At 48.2% G+C, this 14,510-nt stretch overlaps 1 protein-coding gene across 8 annotated transcripts in view; it reads right to left on the bottom strand.

The window, feature by feature from the left end:
- Nucleotides 1-14,510, bottom strand: part of LOC144178171 (CLIP-associating protein 1-B-like) — a 208,316-nt gene that overhangs the window by 5,413 nt on the left and 188,393 nt on the right. For 7 of the 8 annotated variants that reach the window (XM_077705791.1, XM_077705786.1, XM_077705789.1 and 4 more), the window contains 6 exons: nucleotides 11,235-11,601; nucleotides 9,419-9,482; nucleotides 6,504-6,555; nucleotides 6,189-6,315; nucleotides 2,125-2,253; nucleotides 561-701 (listed from right to left, as the gene is read on the bottom strand). In XM_077705791.1, coding sequence (XP_077561917.1) covers nucleotides 561-701; nucleotides 2,125-2,253; nucleotides 6,189-6,315; nucleotides 6,504-6,555; nucleotides 9,419-9,482; nucleotides 11,235-11,601 — 880 coding nt within the window. The remainder of the gene's footprint in view (nucleotides 1-560; nucleotides 702-2,124; nucleotides 2,254-6,188; nucleotides 6,316-6,503; nucleotides 6,556-9,418; nucleotides 9,483-11,234; nucleotides 11,602-14,510) is intronic. The other variant, XM_077705787.1, reaches the window with a different exon arrangement.

Genomic DNA, 14,510 nt, shown 5'->3' with positions numbered 1-14,510 from the left:
CTCTCTTCTGCTCCGGAGCTATTCATTGCCCTTGAGATATGCGCTGCAGTTGCTTGGTAGAGATGCTTCGTCGTTCGAACCTTATATTTAGGCCCAGCATCTCGAGCACTTCCCTGATGCACTTTGGGCCACCGCTATACTCGGGCATAGCCAAGGCAGCCGCTATCTAGGGATGGGAACAGTCTTTGAGCACCTCTTCCGTACTAGAGCAGTGAACGACTGCTTCGGTGCTTTTTCATTTCCCAATACCTATGACAGGGCTTCAGTGTGTGTCTGACGTGGGTACTTGCTCCTTGTGGAGCCTTTTGAAATCAGCGTCCATGAGCACTCGTGATGGCACACCCACACACTGCTGGGGCAAAAATACCGATTTTCTCCAACTGCACCCCACGAATGGTAAGCAAACTAGGCAGAAATGCCGGTCACTAGACGAGGAGCCTATTACAGCAGCAGCATAAAAATGCGTTCTTGTGCAAGTAGTCAGGTCCTCCAGGCCCTAGTAACGTACACGAGGAAGGAAGAAAACCCCCTTGGCGAGCAGCAGCAGCAGCAGCACTCACCCGCGACATGACCTTGATGGCGGCGATGACCACGTCCTGCTCGTCCGACTCCCCGATGAGCGACTGGAGGAGGCGCATGCTCTGCTCGGGGGGCAGGGCAGCCGCCGCCTCCATGGAGCACTGCTCGGCCGCCCGGCACACCTGGGGCGGAGGAGGAGGGCCCAGTCACGTGGCTGCTCCCGCACCTCTTCCCATGCTCGGGTGCAACTCAAGGAAGGCCCATACAGAGCCGCACTCCGCTCTGCCACAGCGACAAACCCGGATGTCAACGCGCATGCGACAGAAACGCGATTGCACCTAATGCGTAACAGCGTCTTCTTTTCCGCAACTAGTTTTTCTTACTGTCGCTGCAGGAATTTATTTGTAGATTACGCATGAAATCACTGAAACGACTGGTGTCGCGTTTAAAATACTCGCAGTAAGGCACTCTTTGTGCCACGTGGAGTGACAGCCAGCTGCAGTGATGAGGCGCAGCAGGGGCAACTTCCAGTGTCGTTAAGTTGTCCCCGGGTGCAGGCGTGTCGTGCCCTCACTAGCTGCGTTTACATGAATGCGACAGTAGCGCGTTACATTTCCTAGCGCATCACGAGTAATGCGATACGCTAGCGTTCACATGTAGCGCATTACCCCTGGTGCGATGGTGGCGCCATACGGTTTCTCACAACAAAGGTAAAGCAGCGTTTCTGGTGCTTCCAGCTCTTCTAGCACAGCTGGTTCACGTTTTTTTTTTTCTTCTCAACTCGCATTTTTTGGCGTCTCAAACCCGATTTGGACGTTTTTAAATGCAAAACTGTGTTTGTAGACCTTACTTTTGTTGTCGACATAATTCCTAATGTGATGCAATCGTGTTTACATGCACTTTGAAAGCCTACTTGCGCATCTCAATCCACCCCTGTCTGGCGCATTAATGCGACGCGCTCTCCTAGCGCATTAGCCTCGTTTACATAGATGCGATGCGCCACTTGTCTCATTCATGTAAACGTGGCTGCTGTGCCAGTCTGCACTGCACCAGCCAGGCTTTCTTCAAGCACTCTTCCTAGGCGCTCCACCCCTTGGGTAAAGGGCAGCAGAGTTCGCTAGCAGTGACTACAATGGCTGCCGCAGCAGCTACCATCAGACCTGGTAACCTGCCATCAGGACATGAACTAAAACCATCACCATCAGTTGACAGTTATGCTGGACTACATTGCCTTGCACTGACAGATTGTACAACTATGTCTACATTCAGCTTCTTGGCCAATCTCCGGAAGATAATACAGGACACCCGAGTTATTGAAATTTATCCTAGGACAGCTTCGCTGCAGAAATGAAATCACATGGTCCCACTGGACAGTGTCCTGCTCGGCAAGCAGAAACCTCAACTTCCACAATACAGTGCACACAGCACCTATGCCCACATGTTCGCCGCATGGACAGTTCTGCTCTCTGCAACCAAGACCTACAAGTGCCTGCTGGTGGTAACCATAGCACAAAAACGAAAGCCAGGTACCATGCTTGAAATGAGCTACTACATATCCGTGCCTCAGTGCCATAAGAAAAATGAACAGTGGCCCTCCCAACTGACCTCCCTCTCGGGCTGCTTGAAGGTTCCAAAGATCTTGATAAGCGTCAGCTCAGCATAGTTGTAGAAATGCTGCGGTTGCCTCTTCAACAACTCGGCCAGGGCTCGCAGAGCAGCCACCTTCACAGGAACCTGCACACAGGGCGAAGCGGCAGCGCATGAAGAACGATGCGAGTGGCAAGTTTCCACTCCAGGCATGGCTTCCAGCAGTAGGGTGCACACACTTCTGTTCACTCGAATGTAAGGGGAAGCAACTAGGCTTGTGCGAATATTCGGGGGCTTCGAATATTCGAACGAATATTACAGTGTTCGAATTCGCTTCGAGTCGAATTTAAAATTCCTGATTTTTCGAAGTATTCGGGGTGAACGAATATCAAAACTGCATTTAAATTTCGGTGGAGCCACCTTGACTACATGTGGAGCCAAGACAAGCTAAGCCACATTCAGAACGTTGTCGCAGCTTTCTTAAAAGCGTGACCCACATGGCACGTTTTTGCACGCAATTCGGGCGCTTCGGCGTTGCACGTGCGTTTTTTTTGACGCCGGCGTCCCGATTTCGCGCGCGCGTCAGCTTCTGCCTCGCTCAGAAAATGATGCGCATCGCACGCAGCAGTAGGAGGAGCTTGATGACTCGTGCCAATGGTGAGGCGCGCGCCTCATGGTGGCAGTTTCGAAGCGCTCGAGACAGCCGGCTAGCTCCGCCACAGATGTTTAGGCTTACCACCCCGGCAGATATTGCATGGGCGCTTTTACTAGCGGCGCGAATGATGCTTTATAGTACCGTTTTTGCCTGCATTATAAGTACCTTTACCGCACAAGAAACTCTGTGCATGTCTTGAGCGGCATTTTAGAGAGCGCTTAGAAGCGGTCGCTCGAGCTCCCGACACCACTTCGGGGCCGACGCCGCTGCCATGTTGCCGCCGCCGGCTGCGTCGCGCGCAGCGTGCGGGTGGTTCCGCGGCAGCGTCAGCATGCCTGTGACTTGCGCGGCGAATTTTCGGGAGCAGAAAACAACAGCCCGACCATTCCTGGAGAAAGAGTGACAAAGAGGGGAGACAGAGCCCGTGCGTCGCCGTCGCTTGCTCGCTCGGCAGTTGGGCGCCTCGCCGGCTCGGTCATATCATCTGTCGGGCCGCGCAGGTCCGTTTTAAAGAGCTCAAATTTTTCCCATTGCAAACAATACAATTTCGCTGGGACTTATCAAAAATTCGTATTATCCCGAAATTCGTATCAGCTAGGAACGCATCATCAAGATTCCACTGTATAGAACTTTTTTATGAAGGTCCCGCCAGGCCTGGAAGCTCAGTGACAGGAAGCTCAGTGACACCTGACAGCTACTCGAATTCGCTTCGAAAGTATTCGACCCCAAGGACTATTCGCTTCGAACTAAAATATTACTATTCGCACAAGCCTAGAAGCAACCCTAGCAAAAATTCTGATAGAAACTTTAACTAGTCTTATACATTTTTGTTTTAGGTTTACAAGACATGTACCGTATGTACTCGTGTAATGAACCCTCCCCCCCACTTTTCTTCTTGAAAATTTACTTTGTCACTTTGCATAAAACTGCAGCGGGAATGTGTTATCTCAGCATGGTTGCTGATGCCACACACAATCGCAGTAACTTGATATCACACCACAGTACACGCACAAACGCTACAAACTCACTCTATCAAAAAAATCTCTACAGTAGCAGGAGATGTGAGCGCGAATGCCCTGGCTCACAATTTAAAAATTGCACGCTTGCGGAGCGCCACCTGCTGAACACAGTAAACCTCCCTGGCCATGAAAATGCTGCAGTGCGCAAACAAAGCACCAAACGTCCTCCACACTCCTGCCCTGCTCTGTGCTGTTCCGGCTGGTTCCGGTGGCATCCGAACAAAGCCCTGCTCTGTGCTCTTCCACAACTTCACGACTACACTCCATGGTTTTGCTCAGCTATGTTCCGACCTTTTCTGTACTCCTGATGCGCGGCGTACGATGAGCCAGTGCACGAGCTACACAGCCAGTTTCAAACTGAAGGTGGTGGAGCATGCGTTGATGCACAAGGAAACCGCACAGCTGGGCGGCACTTCAGTGGTGACCCAGTGCGTGTACCCTACTGGCGAAAACAAGAGGCTGGGCGGTGAACAGGGATCGTGGTGTGTTTCGTGGGCTCAAAGATGGGAAAAGAAGTTTTGGAGGGCCCCGGTGGCACAGAAGACGATGACCAGAAAGCCACAAGCGACATCACTGAGGAGGTCGCCTCCAATGGCAAAGGGCAACTGGCGTGTTGTGAATAAAAAGGAAATTTCATTACACAGTTACCTACGTGTTTTTACAAGAAAGGTAAGGCTTTGACAGCACTTCTCTTAGCATCTTTATTGTATGAAATACCAACTTTTAAAAATCCGTTTCAACTTTTCCCAACATAATGAACCCTCCCTTTAAACTTATGCCGAATTTTCCGGGGGAAAAAAAAAGGTTCGTTACGCGAGTAAATATGGTATTAGTCTTATACAAACTTATAACAGTTTTTAGTATTAGACATATTAGTCTAATTACAAAAGAACCTATTAGTTTGTATTAGTTTACAAATACTAATAGATCTAATACAGCACTAATAGACTTCAGAGCTATTAGTTTGTGTAACACTAATACGGACTAATAGCTTGGTTCAAATTGGTTTAAAAACTAATACAAATGTACCCACAAAGGGCAATTTCCTAAATTTTTATTCTTTGCCAAAAATTACAAAAAAAAAAGGTTGAAATCAAGGCCCTAAGCAATAATTTTGATTTCGTATAATATTATGAAGTTTGTTATCTGGTAAATCTCCGTAAATATCTGACCAAAATTATGATGCAAGTTACGTCAATATTTTTCTTTCACTTTCGTTCCTGAGAAATGCGCTGCTATCAGAAATGAAGAGAGCTGAGGGAGCCAAGAGTGCTGCGCCTACAAGGCCGCAAGAACATTGCAAGGAGGACAAGAAATCTAACGAAGCTGGCAAGCCTGCAGCAAAGTTGAGCCAAGCGCCATGGCATGCTCTTCGTTGGGTGGCCAATAAGGCGACAACAACAAAATGTGGGTGGCATGTGTGCGTTCGGGAAGAAGATGCCTAGAAACAAGCCACTTGTAGCGTTACTTCACATCAAATGCCTGTGCATCGTGTCATCGAAAAGTGTTGAAGATACATCCAGCGCCCGCATTAGTTTGGCAAGTATGAAACAGGCCACAGTGCAACCCATCCTGGACCCATCACCTCACTGCCACGGACGTATTTGCCCCTTCTGCCATGCTGTGTAACGAACGCCAGACATCGCAGAAAATGTGTCCATCACGTCATCGAGAACTGCTAGCGATATGCCTAGCGCCTGCATAACAATGACAAATATGATCCGGGCAGCCGCCCGACCCATCTTTGACCCGTCACCTCACTGCTCCGGACGCCTTTGTTCATTCTCTAGGGAATGCCTCACGATGAAGAGATTGCGCGTTGTGAAGGGGGTGAATGCCGTATTGAAGTTACATCACACTGGGAATGGTGTTCAATCACGCCATTAATGCGCTCGAATGTGTAACTATGGCTGGACCATACAGATTTGACTTGAGCTTTGTTGATTGCATGCTGCAACTATTTTGTGGCTTCACATTGCAATTCATTCGTTTGTTCGTAAATCAGGTTACGAAATTATGAATCATTAAATTGTTCAGCCAGATTTCTGTCAGCCGGAGGAATTTGACTGTGTACCCTGATAATAAAATGTGCTGCCATGCTTCATTGCTGTGTTCGAACATGCCACTGGCTCTGATAGACCTACCAGACTAATACACACTGTTAGACCTAATAGACTAATACAGACATCAGAATTTTTGCTCGGGAAGGTAGCCACAGTGGACACAAAAATCGAAGCCTCTGCTTCACTGGGGGTAGCCTCGTCTGTGGTTGCGGCATAGCACGTGCCTGCGCATTGCGTCTACGCCCGACACCATAACACAATGGAGCCAGTCAGCTGACGTCCGCAGTGGACACTGCCCCCAAGTGCCGTAGTGGAGCGCAGCCCTGTGCAGGGGCCAGCACTCACCAGCTGGTCCTCGAGGTTCTCGACGAGGCAGCGGAGGACATTGCGGAAGTTTTCCTCCCACAGCTCGGCTGAGCCATCCTTGGTTAGGGGCATCAGCTCGCTAAGGGCTTGCTTCCGGTGCTCCATCCTGGGGAAGACACCATTTGCTGTACGCACAAATTTGGCCAGCCAAACACAAACATTTCACCTTGCTAGGCCTCTCAAATGTTTGAAGTTTATTTAAAACACAGCATGCTTTGCCATGCTCCGAGAAAGCCAAAAACGCCCTCCTTTTTATTTATTTATTTATTTTTTTTTCAACTCAATAATGCTCACCTGCTGTTGGGGTTTTGGAGAATGGCGAAAATGTTGTTCAGGGTGTCTTGTTCTGAAATGACAACAGAAAATACAAACCAATAACGCTGATCAAGCCAGCTCAACTGTAGCAACATTAATGAGCAGGGACAGATTTCAAGGACTTTTAGGAGGTGGAGAGTCTTGAAAAAAAAAAATTTAGCTGAAATTTTATTGATATTTTTGGCTAGAACAGTGCAGAAACATTTAAAAGAAAAGACAAATAGAAGAGAACATCCATCGCGAGTTTTCAATAGCTGCTCAAGTTTCTCAAATTCGTTTCTGCATAATCATATGGCTGGGGGAGTTGCACTTATGGAGCTGGTGGAAGGGGGGACGTGGCTTTCAAAATCAACTGCTTTATTTCCTTGCGGATTTTGATGAAAATTGGCACAGCAACTGGAAATGCTCCTGTGATAACACCATAAAAATTTCAAAGTAATATTTTGAACTTTTTAATTTATTAAATTTTCTGTTCTGCTTGCACCGAGCTTAAGCGACTTATAAAACATGATAGAAAACTTCTTCAAAGTGCTTTGCATTCCCAAATGAATGGACGAGGTCGTGACAGTTTTAGATTTTTTGTTTTACAATACAATGTTTTTTAGTTTTCATTTCTTTAGAGGTTAATGTGCAACAGGCATGTCGACTGTGAACGACTATTTGAATAAAAATATCACAAAAAACAAATCTGAAAAACCGAGAGTGTCACGACCTGAACTGTTCATCAAGGAATGTAATGCAAGAAACAATCAAAATAGACCCAGCGGTCACGAAGAAATCCCTGGTACAAGCGACACAGGTGGAAAAAAAAACTGTTTTGAGAAAACAAGTTCCGAAGTTGCAACATAGGTTTTACTCATTAAAAGTAGTCATGGTTGTAGCCTTTCATGTCCTTTTGAACATGGGGCTTCTTTCTGGAAGGCAATGCCTTGCAAGTGGAGTTCCTTTTACAGCCTTTCTCTTTCCACAAAACATCATTTTCAGCTCCTCTGTGAAGAGTACATAGCCCAGTTTGAAGACAAAATGGAGGGGGAGATGGCTTTCAATGGGCTTTCAATGCAAAGTAGGTTAGCTGGTTGGCTGTATCGCACTGGACAACTTCCCTTTGCAGTGTTATCCCCATGGCAACAAGCGAAGCATTTTTTTTACTTACATTTGAAAATTTTTGGCTTATGTTTTATTATCTTGCCTGGTGCAGCAACTTAGTACTCATATGTGCAGGTGTTCATTGCCAAAAGTTGCATACCACAAGGATGCAAATGAGCTACTTTGAAGCTTGGTATAATATTATGCATAACTCCAACTGCAATGCAAGGGCATTTTTTTTACTACTTATGACATTCAAAGCATCCAATATTTCTCACAGCACAGCCAGTATGCCCTAACCTTGGTATCAATAATTTCCCTAAAAAATTCACTGTTAAATGCTGCGACAGTAAGGTAAATTTTTAATGCAGAGAACATCTTTTTATTCCTATATTCCTAACTCAAACCTGTTTACATGATTATTAGAAGTGCACGGGAAACGTTGCGCAAGAAAGGCAATATGGCTCGCGCGCATCGCAGTGCACACTTACCGCGACACTTTGATTAACCCTGATATGGCTTGTCAGGTTGCTTTTAAGATTAAATCTAACGTTGCAGGAATTAATTACAACTACTGGCTTTCAATCCTAACCCATTGCGCAGTCATGTGACGTTCCAATGCGCACCGGCTATGCCGTGTGCGCCGCAGCGTCTGATGCATTGACCGTTTCTTTCCCAAGGCTCGTAGCGAGCCCACAGTCAAAATAAAGAAATAACTAAGCGTGTAAACATTGCAAATCCGACTAAAAGTTCATTTCACAAACTGCTATCGCAAGCGCGCACGCCGTGTCCCCCTCCGGGATCTGCCGACGGTAGAGTCACGCGCACCACGAAGCGTTTGATGACCTCAGTCTTTCGAGCCACAGAACTTCCCGTAATCTGGCTCGTGATCGCAGGCCTTCCCATCGCGATAAAATCCGTGTTGAATACCAGACTGAACAGAAACTTGGCCGGGCGAAGCAGCGAAAATGAACTCAAACCGCCCACGCTACGCAGCTCAGGCGGCCGCCATCTTGCGTTGTGCCGTGACACCCAATCAGGAGGGTCTGTTTAGTGCGTCCCGACTGGAGAACCAATAGCGCTTCAGCATCTATTTCTAGCTTTGTTTGTGCGTCATTTCTTTTCTGCCATTTGTGCGTTTGTGAATGAAGGAAGATAAAAGAGACGAGCGGAACCGGAAAGACGATCGCTCGGCTGGATCTAACGATATCAAAATGGGCGCGCCCGGTGGCACTGTTGTGGAGATACAGTGCTCCGAAAATTGCCGTTTTTTCGCACTTTTGCGTTGAGAGTTTGTCGCCACGCCTGACGAAAGTATTTTTTTATGCTACTTTGCGATGCTTTTCAGCGAAAAAACTTTGCAGACGCACAGAATAGGAAACACAGAAGCCGCATGTGGCTTAAAAAAAAAACGATGTTTTGGTCATTTTTCCGAAGTTGAAAGCCGCGTCCCCCTTAACACCTGAATGAAGGCACTTGCGAGAAAGTACTGATGCCCCCTGACTCAAACAAATGCGCACAATGCACGCACACACGCTCAAGGATTTAGACACCCCTTTCCCACAAAATCAGGAGGATAAAATAAAAATGACGAAGTAATCATGAAAGAAAAACGTAGGCACCACGTGTTTCCCAATATGCTTCACACACTTACTAGAGCCAACGAGAAGCACACCTAAGCAACTTAGGGTCCCATGTAGTCATCACATGCCATGACAAGGCGGAGGCCGGCAATAAGGCAGGCAGCGAGCAGTAGCACCACCACACTTCAGAAACAAGCGCATGCCGGTGGTCAGAAATGAACGCACCGTTCTTGCCGACACCACCATCTAGCGACGTTCGCCTGATCCGGTGAAGACCGGTTTCTCCATCCTGCAAACAAAAGGTGCACCACTGAAGTCCACGACAGACGCTGCCATTCACGTAGCAGAACGTGCTGTTGCCAGCTGATTTCACTTTCTCCTCGCTGCCTCCTTTGTTTTGCACTTGGTGACACTACAGCTGAACCTGGTAAACCTTTATTGGAACCTAGGGGATTTGCAATACTGTACTTACTCGCATAATGTACACATATTTTACATCAGCTTTAAAAATTTGGAATTGTTTTCATAAAAACACAGACAAAAGCAGAATTTCATGGAATCTAAGCCACCACCGCATTGCTTTCTGGAACACAGTTGCAGTATTGTTGTCATTATTCAACAATCAGCAACTCACCCGGTGTGGACACATCTGACCGACCAACTCTTTTCCCTGGTCACCAACCCTAACCTCCCTCTCCTCTCTCAGTTCCAATGATGATCATGTTGGCACGTAGCACCCTTTCCCGGTGCCCGCTGGCACCACCCTCACATTGCAATTACCTCTCTTACGGCTTGCTGCACATAGGTAACTCTGCACGTAGAAAGGCTTGAGATAATTTAGACAATTCTGTTCCTGGTTTGAGTGGCTTCAAATGCACAGGAAAAGCTGGTTGTGGCACATTTTCTTTAAACGGATCTTTTTAACTGACTTTCAGACAGAGCATTTAAAACAAATTTGCATGACTTCGTTTTGCAGTGGTGTGAAATTTGCAGAATAAGCTTTGAAAAGTTGTTCCCACCGTCTGCAGGGGGACATAAAGTTGAAACTGCACTGGGAAAAGAAAAAAAAAAGTAGAAATGCTTACCTAGCGTCATGAACGCACCCCGAAAATGCACAGATGTTTTGGGGGTAAAACACGCGTTTACTACGAGAGTAAAGGTTGCATAATTTTCACAAAAATATCGAGGACTTAGATTACAGGAGCATTAAAACCCCACTAATCAGCCAGGCTTCAAAATTATTACTGTATGCATCATGTGCATTTGTCACCTTTGTCTCCAATGCTTTCCTATTGCCAAGCACCAAGTTGCCAATGGGTTCTGCACTGAGGCCTAACCAACGCATGAAACCACTAGGGGAGGGACAACGCTGCCTTCTCCGTGTTTGTGTTTTCACAAAAACCAAATCCCACTAGCTTCAACAAACTCCAGACAAGGTCGGCTCTCAATGACTGCTCCCCTCAGCCACTTTAGGGTACCTGACTCCTCCCTCGGGGCATGCAAGTCTGCTTACATGCCTTCAAGGTGAAGGCATTAGGGCTTGCCTCGGTAATACCACACAAACACTTCTTTTTTGCTGCATCATTGGCACCTCTTTCATTTCCTTTGACTGGCCACCCTCGCCACCACAGTCAGTTCCCTGCAGCTTGGGTGGCCCCACATGCCCCAGTCACGCTATATGACGTCAGCGCCACTCAAACTAGGCTAACTATGCTGCTGTTACAGTTCCACTGTTGGCAATGTGCTGATGCAGCCTGGTGGTACGTACGATTCCTATACAAACACGTTTTTTTATCTTTCTTTATTATTTTATAGCAGTGGCCATTTTCTGTAGTGGACAACAATCGTGTTCGCCTTAAAAACCCAGCGGGGTAGGTTGAGATTGATTGTAGGGTTTAACGTGCCAACGCAACGCAGGCGATGAGGCGTGCCGTAGTGGAGGGCTCGAGATTAATTTTGACCACCTGGGGATCTTTAACGTGCGCCAAAATCTGGTACGAACGGGCATTCCTGCCCGGCGGAGTTGGGGCCCGCCACTCACGTATTCCCAGCTGGCCATGCGCTTGATGGGCGAGGCCTCCCGGCTGCCAGCCAGGCGCTGCTGCTGCTGCCCATAGCCGGCGCAGGGCTCCTCCCAGTTCTGGGCGGCCAGCCTCTGGCGGGGGCCTCCTCCTCCGAGCGGCGGCGGCAGCAACAGCTCGGCCCCCCGCGAGGCCTCGGGGGGCTCTGCGGACCCTCCGCGGCCGGGCTCCAGCGCCAGCCGGTGGATCTGTGCCGTGGTGCGCCTCAACAGCGAGCTGTAGACCTCCTCCGGGTTCATGTTCTCTGTATTGTCCTCCTCCTCCTCCAGCGAGCGCTGCAGCGGCGTGCTCGACCGGCTCCCACCGCTGCCCCCCGCACGGCGACTGCTGCACGCACGCCAGACAATGAATGAGCATGCCGTGCTTGGACTAGGCCGAGCTGCATAGCCTGCTTATAATGGACCACGTAGCCACAAAATGTAACAGGCAACTGACCAAAAACTGATTTTCCTACGCTGGCAATGCGACATGAATGTTCTTGGACAAAGAAATATGCCAAGTCTCCGGTTACCCGATAAATAAAATGTTGGCCGAAACATTATCATACTCCACTTAAAAAACAGTGTGTCAGGAATAAAAAATGGTTCGTTTACAGTTCAAGGTTCGGTGAATTCATTTTGTACCAGTTCAGTCACAACCCAAACGAATTCACGAATTAGGTAGTTTGCGAGCTTGAACCGGTTCACGAACTGGTTCAGCGAGTTATATTACTGGTGAGGTGCAAATCAAGTGTTTTGCAGTTCAAAGCGACTATGACAACTAAATATAATTCTGGTGCATTAAAAATACTCCTCAACAAAAGTTGCAATTTTAACAGAAACAGTGAGCCCAGATATTAAAAAAAAAAAAAAAAGCTGAGGTTGATTCCTCTGTCATAGGAATTAGTAAAACAGGTAAATGATATGTGCAGCAAAATCTGCAGCTGAGCATGATTTACGGGTCGGCAGCTGTCTTGTGGGTGTGCTTGGCGAATGACATGCTGCTGGCAGGTCGCTTCGGCAAAGGTGTACTGGCGTCATTTCCATGACGGATATGTCGTCAGTGAAATCTTGGGGTATCGTGGCATAAAACACTTTCTTTCTAAAATATAAAACCCCAAAATGAACAGCCCTAAGTATAACGTACCCTTTAGTAGTAAAGGTTGCTTCCACGCAAGAAGACCCTGTGTGCAGGGGTGCACCCTTTACAGGCCACTTGCTTCGTTGTATAGGCATCACTTCCGTGACGGATACGATATCAGCGAAATTTTAGTGTAACCGGGAATAAAACCCTTTTGAGTTAAAAAACACGTAGTGCTGGTTTAGAGCTACTTTTCCGCCCAGCCCTTATGTTGTTAAATTGTTTGGCCACCTAGGATAATTTGTTAGCAGCCACAGGCTTGAGTGTGTGAGCCAAAATTGTTAGAAGTGAGCTTCAGTTACCATATACACCGGAATACAGGTCAACCCGGTATATAGGTCGAACCTCTACTTTCACGTGGTGTTGTGACCGTGTCATCCCAGCGCTGACACCAGTTGTTGCGACCGGGTGGGGGCACCCGATCCTTTCTCCGTGGCCTCCAACATACGATGGGTAGCGTGTATGGTGCGAGCGGCCAGCCGGTGTTGCAGCCGTGAAGAAGTCCAGAGCAGTAGGATAACGTAACTGTTTACTTCATGGCGAGAGGTGAGCCGAAGCCAAAAAAACATACAATGCCCCGACGGGCAAGGTTACAATACAGGACACGAGCAGAGCGACCGCATGGATTCGCTGCTCAGACAGGAATGATTTTCAGCGTTTGTGCTGCTTCTATTTATACCCAAAAAAACGCCCCCAAGAGTAACACGCCACGAAATCACAGACACACACACACACACTCTGTCCATAGTTCGTGAGTCATTCATGGGTTCGTCCCACATGGCGTCCTAGAGGGGGGGGAGAGAGTGTCCTTGAAAGTTGCTGGGGTCGCCCTATCAACTGCTGATCGCGCCGATAGCGAAACGTCTGAGCCGGGGAGGTCAAGGCGGGACTCACCGACGCGCAGGTGCCTGAAGGGTGTGGCGAACGTCATGAAGCATGCCTGGGCGTGTCGCTGGCAGCCGCCAGAGGCGCGTTGCAAAGCGAGGTGACTGACCCGGCATGTCGAGACACGAAAGTACGATTCACCGACACGCGGGCGCACATGGTCGATTCCCACGTGCTCGCTGATGCGGGAAAACACGTGGCGCTGGCCGATTCGTAACAGTGGGAAAAGTTAACAGAAAAAATAATTCGGCACAGAAGCGCACACACATTGTCTATATTTATTTTCGACGCCCCTCCGTCACTGCCACTCACTGTGCCTGCCAAAGTCAGTCGTCCGAGAATGACTGCTTCTCACTCATCTTCAGTGCCGTCGAGCGCGTTGCTGATGGAGCCCTTCCTAAACGCTTGTGCAACCATATCGTCGGGCATCGACTGCCAAGAGGAGTACACCAAGCTTGACACAGTCGCGAGGGATGGTCTCCGCAGCCGGCCCGTAGGTGCCTTTTCGTTGTTGCCGACTATCCACTCATTGCACAGTTCGCGGAGCCAGTCCGCGGATGGCCTCCACTGTAACCGGCAGCGATCATGATCTTAGTTCCCTAATGAAGTCTGCCACTTTGTTCTCCACTCGGGGTGCACCGCTTGACGTCCATGGAACGATCTGTTCCGGGGGTTGCACGCTCACAGCTTAGCTTTCTGGTTCCGCCAGTACCGCACACTTTTCTCCGAAACGCCACACTGGCGTTGCGCCGCCACATCCTCATTCTGCTCGGTGACTCAATTGCCTTCAGCTTAAACGCAGCAGTGGACTGGCGTAGACTTCGGCCACTCATCTCGGAATAGACACGTACAGAAATGCACACACGCACACACACAAGACGAGTAAAAGACAAAAAACTAGAGAAAAGCAAAAAGAAAATAAAGGCCTGATAGTGCGAGAGAGCAGTCCGACACAAAGGGCGATGGCGACAGACTACGCTTGCACATTGTTGCCAGACAACCATTTACGTTCTGCCAATGACCGCTATATAAGACTAGGGGTGACTTTGCAGATATTTTTGGAAAAAAAACTCGACCCATATACCGGTTTATACAGTAACGATCAGTCACTTATTACTCTGACCACTGGGATGCATTTTGAGATAGCTATTATGGATGCGTGCATCTGTACGAATAGGTCTGTTACGCAGTGACTAAGCTGCGGAACCTTATAACAGATTATACAATTACAA

Source organism: Haemaphysalis longicornis, unplaced genomic scaffold (genome assembly GCF_048455015.1).
Source record: "Haemaphysalis longicornis isolate Haplotype H1 unplaced genomic scaffold, Haemaphysalis longicornis Haplotype H1 scaffold_4, whole genome shotgun sequence".
In the NCBI taxonomy this organism is placed as follows: Eukaryota; Metazoa; Arthropoda; class Arachnida; order Ixodida; family Ixodidae; genus Haemaphysalis; species Haemaphysalis longicornis.
The sequence above is the reverse complement of the archived record's forward strand: the minus strand, read 5'-3'. Positions and strand labels throughout refer to the sequence as shown.